The sequence below is a fragment of the Piliocolobus tephrosceles genome, chromosome 19 (assembly GCF_002776525.5).
Source record: "Piliocolobus tephrosceles isolate RC106 chromosome 19, ASM277652v3, whole genome shotgun sequence".
In the NCBI taxonomy this organism is placed as follows: Eukaryota; Metazoa; Chordata; class Mammalia; order Primates; family Cercopithecidae; genus Piliocolobus; species Piliocolobus tephrosceles.
The window spans coordinates 2,902,568-2,920,084 of record NC_045452.1 but is presented as its reverse complement, the minus strand read 5'-3'; the positions used below and the strand labels follow the sequence as shown (position 1 = coordinate 2,920,084).

General features: G+C 46.5%; 1 protein-coding gene across 2 annotated transcripts in view; it reads right to left on the bottom strand.

Moving 5' to 3' along the window:
- Positions 1-17,517, bottom strand: part of CDC45 (cell division cycle 45) — a 42,575-nt gene that overhangs the window by 16,473 nt on the left and 8,585 nt on the right. For both annotated transcript variants that reach the window (XR_002726478.1, XM_023192577.2), the window contains exons 6-9: positions 10,462-10,517; positions 8,809-8,857; positions 7,058-7,119; positions 5,313-5,363 (exon numbers count right to left, since the gene is read on the bottom strand). Coding sequence is in view for 1 of the 2 variants with exons in the window: in XM_023192577.2 (XP_023048345.1) it covers positions 5,313-5,363; positions 7,058-7,119; positions 8,809-8,857; positions 10,462-10,517 (218 nt within the window). In the remaining variant the exon portion in view is untranslated. The remainder of the gene's footprint in view (positions 1-5,312; positions 5,364-7,057; positions 7,120-8,808; positions 8,858-10,461; positions 10,518-17,517) is intronic.

Sequence of the window (17,517 nt, the reverse complement as noted above, 5' to 3'; positions counted from 1 at the left end):
TAGTTGCTTGGTGTCTACTGCCTCAGAAGCATGTAGACCCCATCACAAGATTGTAGTTCCCCTCACTGCTCTGTAGATCACAACTTGAACTTTAGGAAATGCTGTTTTCCCTCTGAGATATTCCTATGGGTCCCGTATACTGATGGAGCTACTGACTCAACTGCTCCGAAGGACCCCAAGAGGAGCTGACTCACCCGAGTGGTTTGTATACCCTGATGATTTCATCCCCCTTCCCCCACCAATCAACTATCCCAATTTTCCAGCCCCTCACCCTCCACAGTCCCCTTAAAAACCCCAGCCCAGGCCGGGCAAGGTGGCTCATACCTGTGATCCTAGCACTTTGGGAGGCCGAGGTGGGTGGATCACCCGAGGTCAGGAGTTTGAGACTAGCCTGACCAACATGGAGAAACCCCGTTTCTACCACAAATACAAAATGAGCCTGGCGTGGTGGTGCATGCTGGTAATCCCAGCTACTCGGGAGGGTGAGGCAGGAGAATCGCTTGAATCTGGGAGGCAGAGGCTGCGGTGAGCCGAGATCGCACCATTGCACTCCAGCCTGGGCAACAAGAGCGAAACTCCATCTCAAAAACAAACAAACAAAAAAAGACCCAGCTGAGAACTCCTCAAAGAGATGGATTTGAGGGTCTCCTCCCATCTCCTCACTCAGTGCCCTGCAATCATGAAACTCTTCCTCTGCTGCAAACTCTGCTGTCACAGTGTAACAAGTCTGTTACTGCACAGCAGGCATACAAACCTGCTGGTCCTGTAACACATTATGGTGAGCCTAGCCTGGAGCCCCTTGTGGGCATTTGCCTGTGGCTCGGTGCCCCTTTGCTGTTCAGTGGGAAGGACCCAGAGACAAGTCCAAAGCCCAAGTGGCCCCTGCGTTCCACTGAACTATGGGTGCCGCCGGTGCCCTGCCTGTTGACATGGCAATGTCAGCCTTCAGTGTGTAGGCTGCTCGCAGCAAAGCAAGTTTCTGGTTTTGAAAGGCATTTTAGGTAAGTTTTCTCGATGCAACCAGCACCCCTTTCTCCTCTGATTTGCTGGCCCCTTTGGAGGTCTTGCGGCTTCTTCAAAGGTCTTGTGGCTCCCTCTGAAGTCTTGAGGCCTCCTCTGAGGTCTTGTAGACCCTCCCTAGTAATAGGAAGGGCCTTGTTTGAGGGAACTTCCTCTACATTGGAAGGAGACCAAACAGAACTGCTTGGGAGAAATCCTCTTGACTTCTAAAATTTGTAACTTGATTTCGGAAGGCCTTTTGTCTTTGTCTTGTTATATATGTTTGTGTTTATGAAAGGGATCCCTGAAGGAATTAATGGCAGAAGCTCAGCAGGCCTAACTTGGTTGATCATATGCTTTTTCATCTTACCCAGAGACCACCCGCTGAACTCCTGGTTGCAGGTAATTCCTCCCAACTTTGAGTAGCTCAAAGGTGCTGGGGGCTGACAAGGGCAAGTGTGAGCCTCGCCACATCAAATCTGGGTGTGGAGTGGAGTGGTTAGTGTCTGCCTTTTTGTTGGGTGTATATCATCTCAGCTGGAATGAGAAATATTGATTTGGTTACTCCAAGCTGGGCACTGGGCTGCATCTTGTGAAATTGGTAAGACAAGAGATATATGTCTTCATCAGGTTAGTGCAGTGTATAACTTACCCACTAAAAGAAGGAATTCCTGTGGAAAACCTATGAGGACAGTTTCTGCCTGCTTTCTTTTTTTAAAACAGGGTCTCACTCTGTTGCCCAGGCGGGAGGGCAGTGGCACAATCACAGCTCACTGCAGCTTTGACCTCCCAGGCTCAAGTAATCTTCCCACTTCAGCCTCCCAAGTAGCTGGGACCACAGGCGTGCACCACCATGCCCAGCTGATTTTTTTTTTTTTTTTGTAGAGAGGGGTTCTATGTTACCTAGGCTGGATTCCTGCAATCCTCCTACCCCCAACAAAGTGCTGGGATTACAGGCATGAGCCATCACCCCAGTCTCTTTTCTGCCTGCTTTGAATCTGGTATTATTAAGCTACTGGTATTGAGATAAGACTCACTGTTTATGGTATTACTAATTCAGAGCTACTTGGAGATTTTGTTTTGCTTATACAGCTCAGCCAGTTGTAGCTAAAATGTAATCATTGAAAACTTGAAAGTGGAAAAAAGAAGAAAGGGTAAGTTTTAAAAATCAAACTGCTATAGAAACTGCTTTATTCAAAATTTTAGTTCACAGCCTTCACTGAATTACCTATTGGGATAAACAAAGTTTATTTATGTGAATGGTTCCAATTTTGTCAGAAATAATTTGGATCCAGCCCTCTTTTATAAACTGGTGAGCTGTCTCATGGCTAGAGTTCTGCAGTAAAAGCTGTACCTTTGTATGTGTGTGTATGTGGGTTAAAATAAATTTAGATGTATGTACATGTGTGGTGTTATATGTTGTGTCTACACGGTACCAAACTGGCTTATAAATAAATGAGTGCTCATAAACAAAGTAAATAAGTTCAAATGTTTTTCAAGTTCATGTGACTTAAATGATCTTTAGTAAATAAGCTGGCTTTACAACCATTGGTAAAATAAAAGTAGAAATGTCTTCAAAACTATCAGCATACATCTTTTTTCTGAGTTTACTGACCGAATGATTTTATACTTGTCTCTACTGGATATTTAGGGTGTCAGGACTTTGCATAAAAGGTTATAAGACTATAAACCTAACCAAAACCAGAATGATCTTTGTATGATTTTTTGACAAATAAGATTAATATTGTTGGTTTAATGATAACAGCTGAATCTTCTGAGTTGTCAGCAAAAATACATATACATTTAACTTTAAGATTCTTAGGTGAACATCTGATGGTCATAGGCTATAAAAATGATTAAGAAGGCCAGGCATGGCAACTCACATGTCATCCCAACACTTTGGAAAGCTGAGGAGGGAGGACGGCTTGAGCCTAGGAGTTTGAGACCAGCCTCGGCAACAAAGTAAGACCCCAGCTACAAAAAAATTTAAAAAATTAGCAGGCATCGTGACACACGCCTGTAGTCCCAGCTACATGGCAGACAAAGGTGGTAGGATTGCTTGATCCTAGGAGGTCAAGGCTGCAGTGAGTTATGTTTATGCCAACGCACTCCAGCCTGTGAGACAGACCCCATTTCAAAAAAAGAAAAAGGTTAACAATAATTTGAAATGATGACTAGTTTTGTCTAGTATCTCAATTTTCATAAGTAATCTAGGCAAACTTAAAAATGCAGGAAATGTAAATTGTTATGAAAGCTTGTAGGCAAACTTTCTATGTAGCTTAAAATCCTAAAATTATTTTAGATGCTTGTTGGGTGTCTGGGTCATTTCCAATTAAGAAAGGGTTATAATACGCCACAAGATTCTGAGGAGGCCACAAGATCTCCAAGGAGTCCAGCAAATCAGAAGAGAAAGGGGGTGCCGGTTGCATGCAGAAAACTTTCCTAAAATGCCTTTCAAAACCAGAAACTGTCTTTGCTGCGAGCAGTTTATGCACCAAAGGTTGATACTGCCCCGTCAACAGGCAGGGCACCAGCGATAGCCCATATTTCAATGGAGCCCAGTGGCCCCTTGGGCTGTCTCTGGGTCCTGCCCACCGAACAGTGAAGGGGCACCTAGCCACAGGCAAATACCCATAAGGGGCTTCAGGTAGGCTCTCAAAAATTTTTTGTTTTGGTTTGGTTTTTTTTGAGACGGAGTCTTGTTCTGTTGCCCAGGCTGGAGTGCAGTGGCACGATTTCGGCTCACTGCAGCCTCCACCTACTGGGTTCAAGCGATTCTTCTGCCTCACCCTCCTGAGTAGCTGGGACTACAGTACAGGTGTGTGCCATCATGCCCAGCTAATTTTTCTATTTTTAGTAGAGACGGTGTTTCAGCATGTTGGCCAGTCTAGTCTCAAACTCCTGACCTCAGGTGATCCACTCACCTCTGCCTCCCAAAGTGCTGGGATTACAGGGGTGAGCCGCCGCACTCGGCCTCCAAAATGTGTTATAGGACCAGGAGGTCCATATGTCCGCTGTGCAGTAACAGACCTGTTACACTGATAGCAGAGTTTGTAGCAGAGGAAGAGTTTGATGATTGCAGGGCACTGAGTAAGGAGAAGGGAGCATTTTCATTTCTCCCTTCTCCCTGCCCTCATTAATTTTGTAAAGTTTATAGGGACAGTTTCAGGTACAAATCCTGTACAGCAAGTGCCACTGAGCACAACGAGAGCAGGAAGACGCCACTCTACGTTCCAAAGGGCCACCAACCAGGACAGTGACCGTGGGGCTTCACCTGAGAGACTGCTACAGACCAGGAACAGTGCCTATCAGTGCATGCACCATGGTGTTTCTAGCCCCTACATTATCTGTGCACAGATTCCATGCTACTCTGAACACAGGAAGGGACTGAGGCCCAACAGGGCAGTGGGCTGTGCCAAGGTGACCTGTCCAGGCAGCAGCCCCAGGCCTGAAACTTGGGCTTCTCCTGCCTTGTGGGCCTCATTGCAGGACCCAGACAGGGGCAGGGCTGGGGAGGCAGGAAATAGTGGCATGGGGCCTATTCAAACTGCATGAGGAGACCAGTGCCCAACTGGAGACTGTGCCTAGGGCTGTGCCAGGTGACAGCTTGGGGACATCTACATGGGTCCCCTAGGAGAGGGCCAGCATGTTGGGGTCTAGGTTCATGCCAATCCCTAAGAGGTTCTGCCTGATGGCCACTAGAGAAGGATGGCCCACTTCATGCATTAGCGGGGATGAAAGAAGCCAACCCCCACTTCATCCCACAGCATCTGCATTCTGAGGCAATCTTGCAGCTCACTGTCAGTCTATCAGATGGGGAGCCCACCACTGAGGGCAAAAAGGTGTTCTGCTTCACACCAGACCCCTTAAAATCCTCTGGAGCCTTCCCCTTACCTTTGGGGTCAAACCCCTATCCTTGGCAAGATACTCAGGGTCTTCACTAGGGGCTCTCATCCCACCCCCAATCTGCTCCTGTGTCTTCCCCCAACCCCGACCTACTGCAAGGGCCACACCTCAGCACCTGCCTCTAAGCCTGGCCCTGCCCATAGCACCCAGCACAAGCAGGGCACTGGGAGAGAAATGGGGAGGCTGGTTCTACCTGCAAGATGAAGAGGCCACACAAGGCCATGGTCACTTGGCTGGTACTTTGCCCTTCCTCAGTGACAAATGCCTGGGCCCAAGGAGGAGGACCAGTCCTCACTTCTCAATAGGACCCTACAGAGACCCTGCTAAAAACTTAGTGGCTATGGGCAGGCTGTGCACCTGGCCACAGCACAGGGCTGACCCTGCAAGGCAAGGGAGTATGTCCTTACTGAGTGATCTTGTCTTGCACCCACTGGTCCGTTAGTCCAACGATGGCCCACCTGGAGGAAGAGAAGGCAGTGGAGACGGCCTATAGCCCACCTGGACTCCATGAGGCCTGGGGGATGGAGTGAGATGATGGAATGGGCCCAAGCTCAGCACTCTGGGGAATGTCCTGCCAGTGGGGCCAGACCCTGGCTTGCCTCAGTCGGGTGGCCTCTCTCCTTGAGGTGGAGAGGTTAGAAGGGTAACTGGGGCCTTGCAGTGCAGTGTCTGCCACTGTGGGAGCTTTAAGTGCTCAGAGGAGGAAAATCTCCCAGGGCAGCCATGGCAGCTGTTAACAGGAGTCAGCACTCCTGCCCACTCCCAAGCCATGCTCTGCTCTTGTCCTGCGCTGCTGACCGCAACACTCAGAGTGGAGTTGATGTAGGACCATGGCAGAGGCCTATGCTGAGTTGTTGGTGACCCTGGTATGACTTCATCTCTCTGAGTCCTTCATGTCACCTGCCCCCAGCACAGGGGACCCTAGTTGTGTTCACATCTACTCATCCTGCAGCTTAAAGTAGCAGGATGTAGAGTAGCAGTGTTTAGGCCTCTGGTGAGCTTCAAGGCTCTTGTCTTCAGGCTCATCTTTTACCTGTGAGACCCAGGCAAGGCCTGGCTTCCCCAGCATGACGACCAGCCCACGGCAAGAGTGACTGGGCCCCACTGTGCTCAGTCATGCCAGGTGCAGCCCGCACAGTGGACTCAGAGGAGGGATGGTTCTTCCTACATCAAATTTTGCCACCATGTGCTGGGGTTGCAAGGATGCCTAGCAAGACCTGCCTCCTTTTTTAGAGACAGCATCTCACTTTGTCACCCAGGCTGGACTACAGTGACACAATTGTAGCTCATTGCAGGTTTGAACTTCTGGGTTCAGGCAATCTTCCTGCCTCAGCCTCCTGAGCAGCTTGGACTACAGGTACACACTACCACACTCGGCTAATTTTTGAGACAGTTTCATTCTTGTTGCCCAGGCTGGAGTGTAATGGCCCAGTCTTGGCTCACTACAACTTCTGCTTTCCGGATTCAAGTGATTCTCCTACCTCAGCCACCTGAGTAGCTGGGATTATGGGCATCCACCACCACGCCTGGCTAATTTTTTTTTTCTTTCTATTTTTGGTAGAGACAGGGTTTTACCATATTGGCCAGGCTGGTCTGGAATTCCTGACCTCAGGTGATCCGCCTGCCTCGACCTTCCAAAGTGTTGGGATTAGAGGGGTAAGCCATCATGCCCGGACAGTTTTTTTTTTTTTTTTTTTGAGACAGGGTAGTCTCAAACTTCATTGCCCAGGCTAGTCTCAAACTCCTGCACTCAAGTGATGCTCCTGTCTTGACCTCCCAAAGTACTGGGATTATATGGATGTAGCATTAGGATGTGAGCCACTGCAAAGGCTGCCTCCTTCAAACCTCACACTCCTCCTGTCACTTGAATTTACTGAGCACAGGCTGAGCAGCAGGAGTGGGGAGGGTGAAGCTGTACTGTATCCTCTTCCTCTGCATTCTCCGACATTCCAAGTCCCATGTTTGTGTGAAGCTCCCAGAGCTTCACAGTTAGGAGAAAGACCAGAATCACACACATTCCCAGAAAGGGGCTGTGTCTGACACTCCTGGTGGGGACAGAGGAAGCACCCTCCCTGTGGGGGGACAGAGCTGCTTATATGGTACTGACCAAGGCAACAAACACTCCCAAACAGCTACCGCAGGGGCTACGTACCACAGCATGTCATTCAGGTCCTTAGACAGCATCCATGCCAGCTCAAACATCACCATGGCTGACTGCAAGGAAGCAGAGAAGTCTAAGGCTTATGGGAGAGGCATGTGCTGAGGCTGGGCCATGAAGCCAGGCTGGACCTGAGCCAGAAGGGCCCTGGCAAACGCCTGCGGATGGAGGGTCTGCCTGGCCAGGGAATGTGGGTGGATTCCAGCCCAACATGTGGGATGAGTACACGCTAAACTGAGAAGAAGAGGACTGAAAGTAACTCCTTTGCTAGCTAAAATCATTACTGTCTGTGTATTTTATCCTGTAGCAACAACGGTAGAATTCACTTGGTAGGGGCAGCTCAGGTGTAGCACTGGCTGGGGCCTCTTTGCATCTCCCTGGGTTCCTCAGTGATGCCTGAGGCAGGCACTGAATCCTGAAGGCCAGAAGATCCCATCGTTTGCCTGGCTGTGCATCCGCACACTCCTCCTGCTTGGCTGGTGTCCTCAAACACATTCCCAGGAAGGCTAGGTGAGGCAGAGCCCTGGGTCCAATTATTTGAATATTAAAGAGGGAGGGGCCTCAGGACCTCTCGTGAGGAGGGTCTTTCCAACAGGGCTGTCCACATCAGAGCATTTAACTCCCATAAGCAGAGGGTCTCTATTTGGTAAGACCTCGAGGAAGACTGATGTCTGACCAGAAGACCCTAAGATCCCCTTTGTCGTGAGATGTGGGCTTCCTCCAGGGAGAGAATTTCCAAGGGAATTGGCCCCATATATCTGGAAGGAGGTATTTTCTCTAAGCGAGCATCAACACCCTCCCCACCAACTGCTTAGAATTTTCCATGTGCATGGACTGAGCAGAGACAGCAAAGGATGATCCTTCAAAGGACAATGGAACCTTGACAATAAAAGGGACACTGGAAATAGTGTTAGAGTTCAAAGTCCCAGCATTAAATTCTAACACTAAATACAGGATGTTTTATTGAAACTGATTTTTCAGGGCTCCTTAAGGCCTTGAGCTCTGCTCAACACTATCAACATAGTAGGTTTTCCACACTAAATTCTGTTTTATAAAAGACACACACTGATGTACTGTTATAAGTCTATAGCATTTTTTTTTTTTTTTTTTTTTTTTTGAGACAGAGTCTCGCTCTGTCGCCCAGGCTGGAGTGCAGTGGCCAGATCTCAGCTCACTGCAAGCTCCGCCTCCCAGGTTTACGCCATTCTCCTGCCTCAGCCTCCGGAGTAGCTGGGACTACAGGCGCCCGCCACCTCGCCCGGCTAGTTTTTTGTATTTTTTAGTAGAGACGGGGTTTTACAGTGTTAGCCAGGATGGTCTCGATCTCCTGACCTCGTGATCCGCCCGTCTCAGCCTCCCAAAGTGCTGGGATTACAGGCTTGAGCCACCGCGCCCAGCCATAAGTCTATAGCATTTTATCTTCTTGCACAGAGACTAGTACAAACTCATTCTGTATTTTTGATGATAAGCAAAAATAAACGCTGCTCTTCTTTGATCACCTATTGGGTGCAAACATTCATCTTAATAATTACCTCTGAAATGAGGATTATTCTCTTTATAGAAGAGGAGGCGTTTAAGGCTCAGAGAGCTTGCAACAGCTGCCCAAGGTCACACAGGGGGAAGACATGGAGCTCAGATTCAAACCAGGCTTTTATGGCTCTAAAATCTGTGTTTCTTCTTCACATTTGAGGACACTGACCCCTGGAGTCAGAACTTTATAGTAAGTTCCACCTATTAGTACTTACTGATGTCCCATGATATTCATACTGTTCGTAGTCGAAGAGGATGTCTCTTCTGTAATGACACAAAATGCAGGTCTTCAACAGGAAGTAGCAGTACAGGAAGCCAAATATTTTGGAAAAATGCTAAACTTGACAGTATTCAATGAAATGCAAATTAAATCATGGTACTATTTGTTTTTACATATTGACTTAGTTTTTTCTTTTTCATTGAGACAGATTCTCGCTCTGTCTCCCAGGCTGAATTGCAGCGGTGTGATCACAGCTCACTGCAGCCCCGACATCCTGGGCTCAAGTGTTCCTCCTAACTCAGCCTCCTAAGTTCCTAAGTAGATGGGGTTACAGGCATGTGCCACTACACCCAGCTAATTTAAAAAAAAATTTTTTTTAATAGAGACAAAGTCTCACTATGTTGTCCAGGTCGGTATCAAACTCCTGGGCTCAAGCAATCCCCCCACCTTGACTTCCCAAAGTATTGGGATTATAGGCATGAGCCACCACACCTGGCCACTTATTGACTCTAGCAGAATGCATATGTGTAACATTGGGAAATTAACACAAACTGCCAGTGGCAATGTATGATGTAAAGTGGTATAATTCCAGAATTCCAATTCAGAGAAATTGTCCCATAATTACAATTCAAACGAAAAAGCAAGACAAAACTTGCTGTGTGCACAAAGTAATTCATTGAAGCCTTAATTATAATGGCAAAATACTGGAAGTAACCTACATTTCAAAAAGGGAAATTGCCAATTAAGTCCTATGCTGTTTAGAAAGCCTGTTCAGAACTATTTTAAATGGCTATATTAAGTAGAAAGATGCAAAATCAGATGTATATCATGTGAAATATGCACAAGTATGTATAACCCAGGAATAGAAATCCAAATCCAGAATCTCTTTGAATTAGAAAGTGTGATTATGGATTATTTTCACTTATCTTTCCTTATGCTTCCTGAAATGGTTTTCTATTATCCTTTTTTGGTTTGTTTGTAGAGACAAGGTCTCGCTCTGTCACCCAGGCTAGAGTGCAGTGGCACACTCATAGTTCACTGCAGCCTCGAACTCTCCTGGGTTCTCCTGCCTAGGCCTCCTGAAGTGTTGGGAATACAGGCGTGAGCCACCACACCTGTCCTACATTGTCCATATCCGAGGGGGCAGCTTTCCTCCTGTGGCAGTGGCAGGAGTGCATGCCCTCAGCTGAAATGGGTGGAATATCAGCTGGATGGCCTGGGAAACTTTCCATGACAAATCCAGCAAGGGCTTCCCCCAGGACCCACCTCAAGAGCACTGCTGCATGCTCACTTGAAGCTAGAATAACCTTTTCAGTATTTTCATTTTAGAGCATTTCTTATAAATAATTTGTAAATCAAATTATCTACACTGGAAAAACTCAATAAAAATAAAGAGCCGAGGCCATGGTCTCTAATGGATGGCATGTAGCTGGGAGACCTTAGGGCTGTCCTGTCACTCACAGGACCGGGGAACAGCCTGGAGCTCTTCTCCAGTGCAGCGGCCACAGATTCACTCTCAGAACCACTGCCCAAAGGTTCTAAACTGAATGAATTATCCTGAGACAGAACGTCAGAGGTATGGGTGGCACCACAGAGCACCAGGCAAGTGGGTTCCTGGTGCTGGGAGCAGCTGGAAGCACAGACTCACCTCCGGGCCTCCCACTCTCGCCGCTGCCTCCTCCGCATGGTTTGCTCCACTATCTCCTGATACAGGGACAAAGAGAACAAAAGGTGGGGCAAATGCACCAGGAATTTATCCCCACAGCCCGAGAAGGTTCCAATTTGGCAGAAGTCAGTAGGCCCAGACCCCTGAGAGAGAACATGGTCACACACCAGTGCCCCGAGCGCAGCCTGTTCCTACGGAAGAGAAGCATGGAGGCAAGAGATGACTGCGACCCCTTCTGGCTCCCAGCTCTCCAGACACTGTGAGCAGAAAGAGTAGGGGGTTCCTAAGCACCTGCTCCAGGCAAAACTGTGTTCATCCACCCTAGCTGGATGAACACAGCACTATGGGATCTAAGGTAAGCTCACACCCACTCTGTGCCAGCTTCCACATCAGGAAGGATGAGAGCTAACATTTCTTTTTGTTTTTGTTTTTTTTTTTTTTTTTGAGACGGAGTCTTGCTCTGTCGCCCAGGCTGGAGTGCAGTGGCTGGATCTCAGCTCACTGCAACCTCCACCTCCCGGGTTCACGCCATTCTCCTGCCTCAGCCTCCTGAGTAGCTGGGACCACAGGCGCCGGCCACCTCGCCCGGCTAATTTTTTGTATTTTTAGTAGAGATGGGGTTTCACCGTGTTAGCCAGGATGGTCTCAATCTCCTGACCTCGTGATCCGCCCATCTCGGCCTCCCAAAGTGCTGGGATTACAGGCTTGAGCCACCACGCCCGGCCGAGAGCTAACATTTCTTATATTCTACCATGCCTTAGGAACTACTCTAATGTTACAGGCACAACCTCATTTAATCTTCAAAACGAAGGCATGGAATAACGTGGTAGGTTTAGAAATCCACGGTCCCGAGACTCCTGCTTCTCAGAAGATGGAGTAGATATATTTTTCCCCATACATTCATTAAATATATAGAAAATCCTTCGACATCATAGATCAAACAAAGTAAGGCTGGGCGCAGTGGCTCAGGCCTGTAATCCCAGCACTTTGGGAGACAGAGGCAGGCGGATCACATGAGGTCAGGAGTTAAAAGACCAGCCTGGCGAACATGGTAAAACCCCGTCTCTACTTAAACCACAAAAATTAGCCGGGTGTGGTGGCACATGCCTGTAATCCTAGCTACTTGGGAGGCTGAGGAGGAGAACTGCCTGAACCCAGGAGGTGGAGGTAGCAGTGAGCCAAGATTGTGCCACTGCAATCCAGCCTGGGCAATGGAGTGAGACTCTGCCTCAAAAACATACAACAACAAAAAAAAAAACAAAGTAAGACTCTGAAAGGTAGAGGTGAAGGCAGAGCAGTTAGGGACTCTGGGACATGAGGAACAACACGGTGTTGAGTTTTCCTTCTGGCTCATACATGCCAGACTTGGAGCTGAAGAGCCAGCAACCTAGAAACACCAACAGGTGCAGACAAAAAAATAAAACAAAACAAAAAAAAACCCACAAAAGCTGCTCTGTCTAGTCAAAGGACTGGGAAGGAGCAGCCTTCCAAGACAGAAAGCTTTTAGGCAATAGCCCATCTACTCTAGCTAATACCACCAAGAACATCCATATCCACCCCGGCAAAGGCCCAGTGGGAGCCTAGGCTCCCATCCTTGCAAAGCTGTAGCAAGGCACCCAAACCCTTCTGTCTGGTGGTGTCAGAGAGGCCAAGGAGGGAACTGAGACTGCCACCCATGCTGGTTGGTCACAAGTCCATACGCCACCTCTGGGTGGGAGAACCAATGGTGAGAGAACCTAGACTTCCACCCCCACCTTCCAGTAATGAGAAATTCCTCCCCTCCCTGCTAGGAGGGTATCAGAGGCAGCCAAGTGGGAAGCCTGGACCTTCACTGGCCCAGGTGATAGACATCATGGGGAACTTGAACTTTTACCTCTACCTGGCATCACTCACTCTCCTTGCCAGAGCTGTGTCAGAGAAAGCCAACTAAAACAGAACACTTAAAGAAGACATGAAATCTCATCACATAATACAAAAATCTCCTGGTTTCATTTGAAAATCACTCATCATACCAAGAACTAGGATGATCTCAAAATGAATGAAAAAAGACAACCTACCTATGCCAACACCAAGATGACAGAGTTGTTAGAATTATTTGCCCAAGATTTTAAGCAGCCATCATAAAAATGCTTCAACGAGCAATGACAAACGATTGAAACAAATGAAAGCCGGGAAGCCTCAGCAAGAAATAAGAGATCTAAAGAAGAGACAAGTGTTCTAAACAAAGTTTAAGAAAGAAAGAATAGGTACATATATATAAAAGTTTACAACTGAAAAATACAACTGGAATATTAACTCAGCAAATAGGTTGCAGAGCAGAATGAAGGGGACAGAGGGAAGAATGAGTGATCTAGCAGAAAGGCAGAAATTACCCAGTCTGAACAACAGAGAAAAATAGACCAAAAAAACTAGAACCTCTGGGACTTGTGGGGCTACAACAAAAGAGCTAACACGTCATCAGTGCCCTGAAGGAGGAGAAAGAGGGCGCACCGAAAACACACTTGAAGAAATAATGGCTGAAAATTTGGCAAAAGACATAAACCTGTTGGCTAGGTGTGGTGGTTCACGCCTGTAATCCCAACAGTTTGGGAGGCCGGGGCGGGCAGATTGCTTGAGGCCAGGAGTTTGAGACCAGCCTGGCCAACATGGAAAAACCTCATCTCTACTAAAAAAAGTAGCCAGGCATGGTGGCACATGCCTATAATCCCAACTACTCAGGAGGCGGAGGTTGCAGGTCCTCCAGCCTGGGCGACAGAGTGAGACTCTGCCTCAAAAAAAAAAAAAAAAAAAAAAAGACATAAACCCGCAGATTCAAGAAGCTGGGTAATGGGAAGTGGAGGTTACAGTGAGGTGAGATCATGCCACAGCACTCCAGCCTGGGCGACAGGGCAAGACTGAAAAAAAAGAAACAAATAGGATAGATACAAACCCACACCAAGACACGTCCTAACATCCTAATTAAACTTCTGAACACTCAAACAAAACCAAAATATCTCAAAAACAACCAAAGAAAAATAAGACTTTAATGACAGGGAAGAAGCATGAATGACAGAGGATTTCTCATGAGAAACCATGGCAGCCAGAGTCAGTAGCACAGTATTTTCCAAATGCTGAAAGAAAATAAGTATTAACCCAGAATTCTACATCCAATAAAAGTATCTTTTAGGAATATAAAACAAAAAAAAAAAAAATCAAGAAATTCTCAAAGATGGAAAACTAAGGGAATTTATCTCCAGCAGCTCTCCCCCAAAGGAACGATTAAAGGAGACTGTTAAATAGAAACAAAATGGAAAAGAAACCTTGGAACACTGGAAAGGAAGAAACAAACACAATAAGCAAAAATGAGGTAAAGACAATAGGTTTTCCTTATCCTTTTGAGTTTGTAATTATGCTTGATTACTAAAGCAAATATTATAACACTGTATATGTGGAGGAAATATTTAAGAAAATTATATTATAAATGGGGCAGAGTAAAGGACATTAAGAGAAGGCCGGGCATGGTGGCTCATGCCTGTAATTCCACACTTTGGGAGGCTGAGGCAAGTGGATCACCTGAGGTCAGGAGTTTGAGATGAACCTGGCCAACATAGTGAAACCCATCTCTACTACAATACAAAAACTAGCTGGGGCATGGTGGCGCACACCTGGGGGCCCAGCTAGTTGGGAGGCTGAGGCAGGAGTACTGTTTGAACCCAAGAGGTGGAGGTTGTAGTAAGCTGATACTGTGCCACTGCACACTGCACACCAGTCTAGGTGACAAAGTGAGACTCCATCTCAGAAAAAAAAAAAAAAAAGAAGGTAAGATTTCTACGTATGACTCAACTGGTAAAATGATGATACCAGTAGACTGTGTTGAGTTATGGATATGTAACGTAATCACCTGAAACAACCACTAAAAAATCTATACAAGGAGATATACTCACAAACACTAGAGGAAAGAAAAAGAAATAAAACAGGCTGGGCGCAGTGGCTCACACCTGTAATCCCAGCACTTTGGGAGACTGAGGTGGGCGGATCACCTGAGGTCAGGAGTTCGAGGCCAGCCTGCCCAACAAGGTGAAACCCCATCTCTACTAAAAATACAAAAAATTAGCCGAGCGTGGTGGTGGGCTTCTGTAATTCCAGCTACTCGGGAGGCTGAGGCAGGAGAATCAGTTGAACCTGGGAGGCGGAGGCTGCAGTGAGCCAAGATCACGCCATTGCACTCCAGCCTGGGTGACAAGAGTGAAACTCCATCTCAAAAATTAAATAAATAAATAAATAAAAAAGAAAAAGAAAAAGAAAGAAAACAGAATTAAAAAAAACAGAGACCAGGAAACAGAAAATAAAATGTCAGACTTAAGCCCTAACATGTCAATAATTAAAATAAATGTAAGTGAACTAAGTTTATCAACTGAAAGATAGAGAATGGCTTTAAAAAACATGATTTAAAAATATGACCCAACTATATGCTGTTTTAAAAACTTCACTACAAATGTAACAATATAGGCAGAATGAAACTAAAGAATGTGAAAAGATGTATCATGCAAACATTAATCAAAGGAAAGCAGGAGTGGCAATATTAATATCAGATAAATCATACTTCAGAGCAAAACAAATTACCAGAGACAGAGTGGGACACTAAGTGAATAAAAGGGTCAATCCACCAAAAGGACACAACAATCCTAAATGTGTGTGCACAAGACAGCTATAAATACATAAAGTAAAAAGTGATAGAACTGAAAGGAGAAACAAACAAATCTATAATCACAGTTGGGGTCTTCAATGCCCCTTTCTGAAGAGTTGAAAGTATTACTAGCCAGAAACGCAGCAAGGAAACAGAACTCAACACCACCATCAACTCTCACCATGTAAGTGACATTTCTAAAACACTCTACCCAACAACAGCAGACTATGCATTTTTTTGAGTGACTGCAAATGATACTGTATTTTAAATTTTGGTCTCCATATATTTATGGCTAGTATGCAGAAATAAAAAAATTGTTTATGTTTTTATGTAGGTATAAATCTAACAAAACACAAAGAATTTATACACTGAAAACTGCACAATGCTGATGGACGAAAAAAGGAATGATCCATTGATACAAGCAAATGTAAATGTAGATGAATCTCCAAGAACTATGCAGAGTGAAAAAAAAGCCAATCCCAAAAGGCTACATACTGTATAATTCCATTTCCATTTTCATAATATTGTTGAAATGAAATTACAGAAATGGAGCTTGCTAGTGGTTACCAGGCAGCAGAGAAGTGGGTGTGGCTAGAAAAAGGGCAATAGAGAGATCCTTACAGTGATGGAAATGTTCTGTATCTTTTTTTTTTTGAGCAATACCCATGGGTTATTTTGGCAGTTTCTGAATGCATAAATGGAATAGACATATTCAGTTTCTGGCAGAACTTTCACAGCGATTTCTAACCTTTAGAGTGCCAAATGAAAAATCACATGATTTATAAATTTAGAGAGGAGACTTTCTTTAGAGATAGTCTCACACCGTTGCCCAGGCTGGAATGCAGTCGTGCGCTCACAGCTCACTGCAGCCTCGACTTACCGGACTCAGGTGATTCTCCCATCTCAGCCTCCCGAGTAGCTGGGACCATAGGTGTGCACCACCACACCTGGCTAAGTTTTGTAGTTTTTGTAGAGACAGGGTTTTGCCATGTTGCCCAGGCTGGTCTCAAACTCCTGGGCTCAAGCGATCCGCCTGCCTCAGCCTCCCATCCTGACTGTGATATTATACTACAGGATGTTACCATTTGGGGAAGCTGGACAAAGTATATAAGTGATCTTTCTTTTTTCTTGAGACAGTCTGGCTCTTTCACCCAGGCTGGAGTGCAGTGGCGCAATCTCCGCTCACTACAAGCTCCGCCTCCTGGGTTCAGGCCATTCTCCTGCCTCAGCCTCCCGAGTAGCTGGGACTACAGGCGTCCGCCACCAGGCCCAGCTAATTTTTTTCTTGTATTTTTAGTAGAGACGGGGTTTCACCATGTTAGCCAGGATGGTCTCGATCGCCTGACCTCGTGATCCGCCCGTCTCAGCCTCCCAAAGTGCTGGGATTACAGGCGTGAGCCACCGTGCCCGGCCTATAAGTGATCTTTCTATATTACTTCTTACAACTAAATGTGACTCTATAATTATCTCAAAAGAGAAACTTTAATTAAAAAAAAGTCATGGTCCTGGTGAGGAAACTTTTTGTGGGTAATGGAATTGTTCTCTATCGTGGTGGGATGGTGGTTGCATCTTTATACATTTGTTAAATCTCATTGAATTGGACCACCCAGTGAATTGTGTAGACATTATGCCTCAATAAAGTAACAAAATTCCCACAGCCTGAGATTTCTTTGACCCTCTCACAATGCATGGTGGGGTCTTGTCCCCTCCCTTGTGGCTACAGGCTGCTGAGGTACTCTAAAGCTGGTCGGGAGAGCCATGCAGTGGCTGCCCAGGTGACTGCAATATTCATGCTGGAAGCCTGAGCAGTCATGTTGTAAGGAAGCCACATGCAATGGAGAGACTCTGCAGGTGCTTGGCTCAGCAATCCTGGTTTGGAGCCATCCTAGCAGGTGTCTGAGCCATGCTTCCAGTTTTAGTCATTGAGTCCCCATCTGAGGGCCCAGATATCACAGAGCAAAAAGATGTCAACCTCACTGGGCTCTGCCCAAATTCCTAACCTACAGAATCCATGAGCATAAGGAAAAGGTTGTTTTAAGCTGCTAGGTTCTGGAGTAATTTGTTAAACATCAGTAGGAATCAAAAGAAGTAAGTCCAGGCCGGGCGCGTGGCTCAAGCCTGTAATCCCTGCACTTTGGGAGGCCGAGATGGGCACACCACGAGGTCAGGAGATCGAGACCATCCTGGCTAACATGGTGAAATGCCGTCTCTACTAAAAAATACAAAAAACTAGCTGGGCGAGGTGACAGGCGCCTGTAGTCCCAGCTACTCGGGAGGCTGAGGCAGGAGAATGGCATAAACCCGGGAGGCGGAGCTTGCAGTGAGCTGAGATCCGGCCACTGCGCTCCAGCCTGGGCGACAGAGCGAGACTC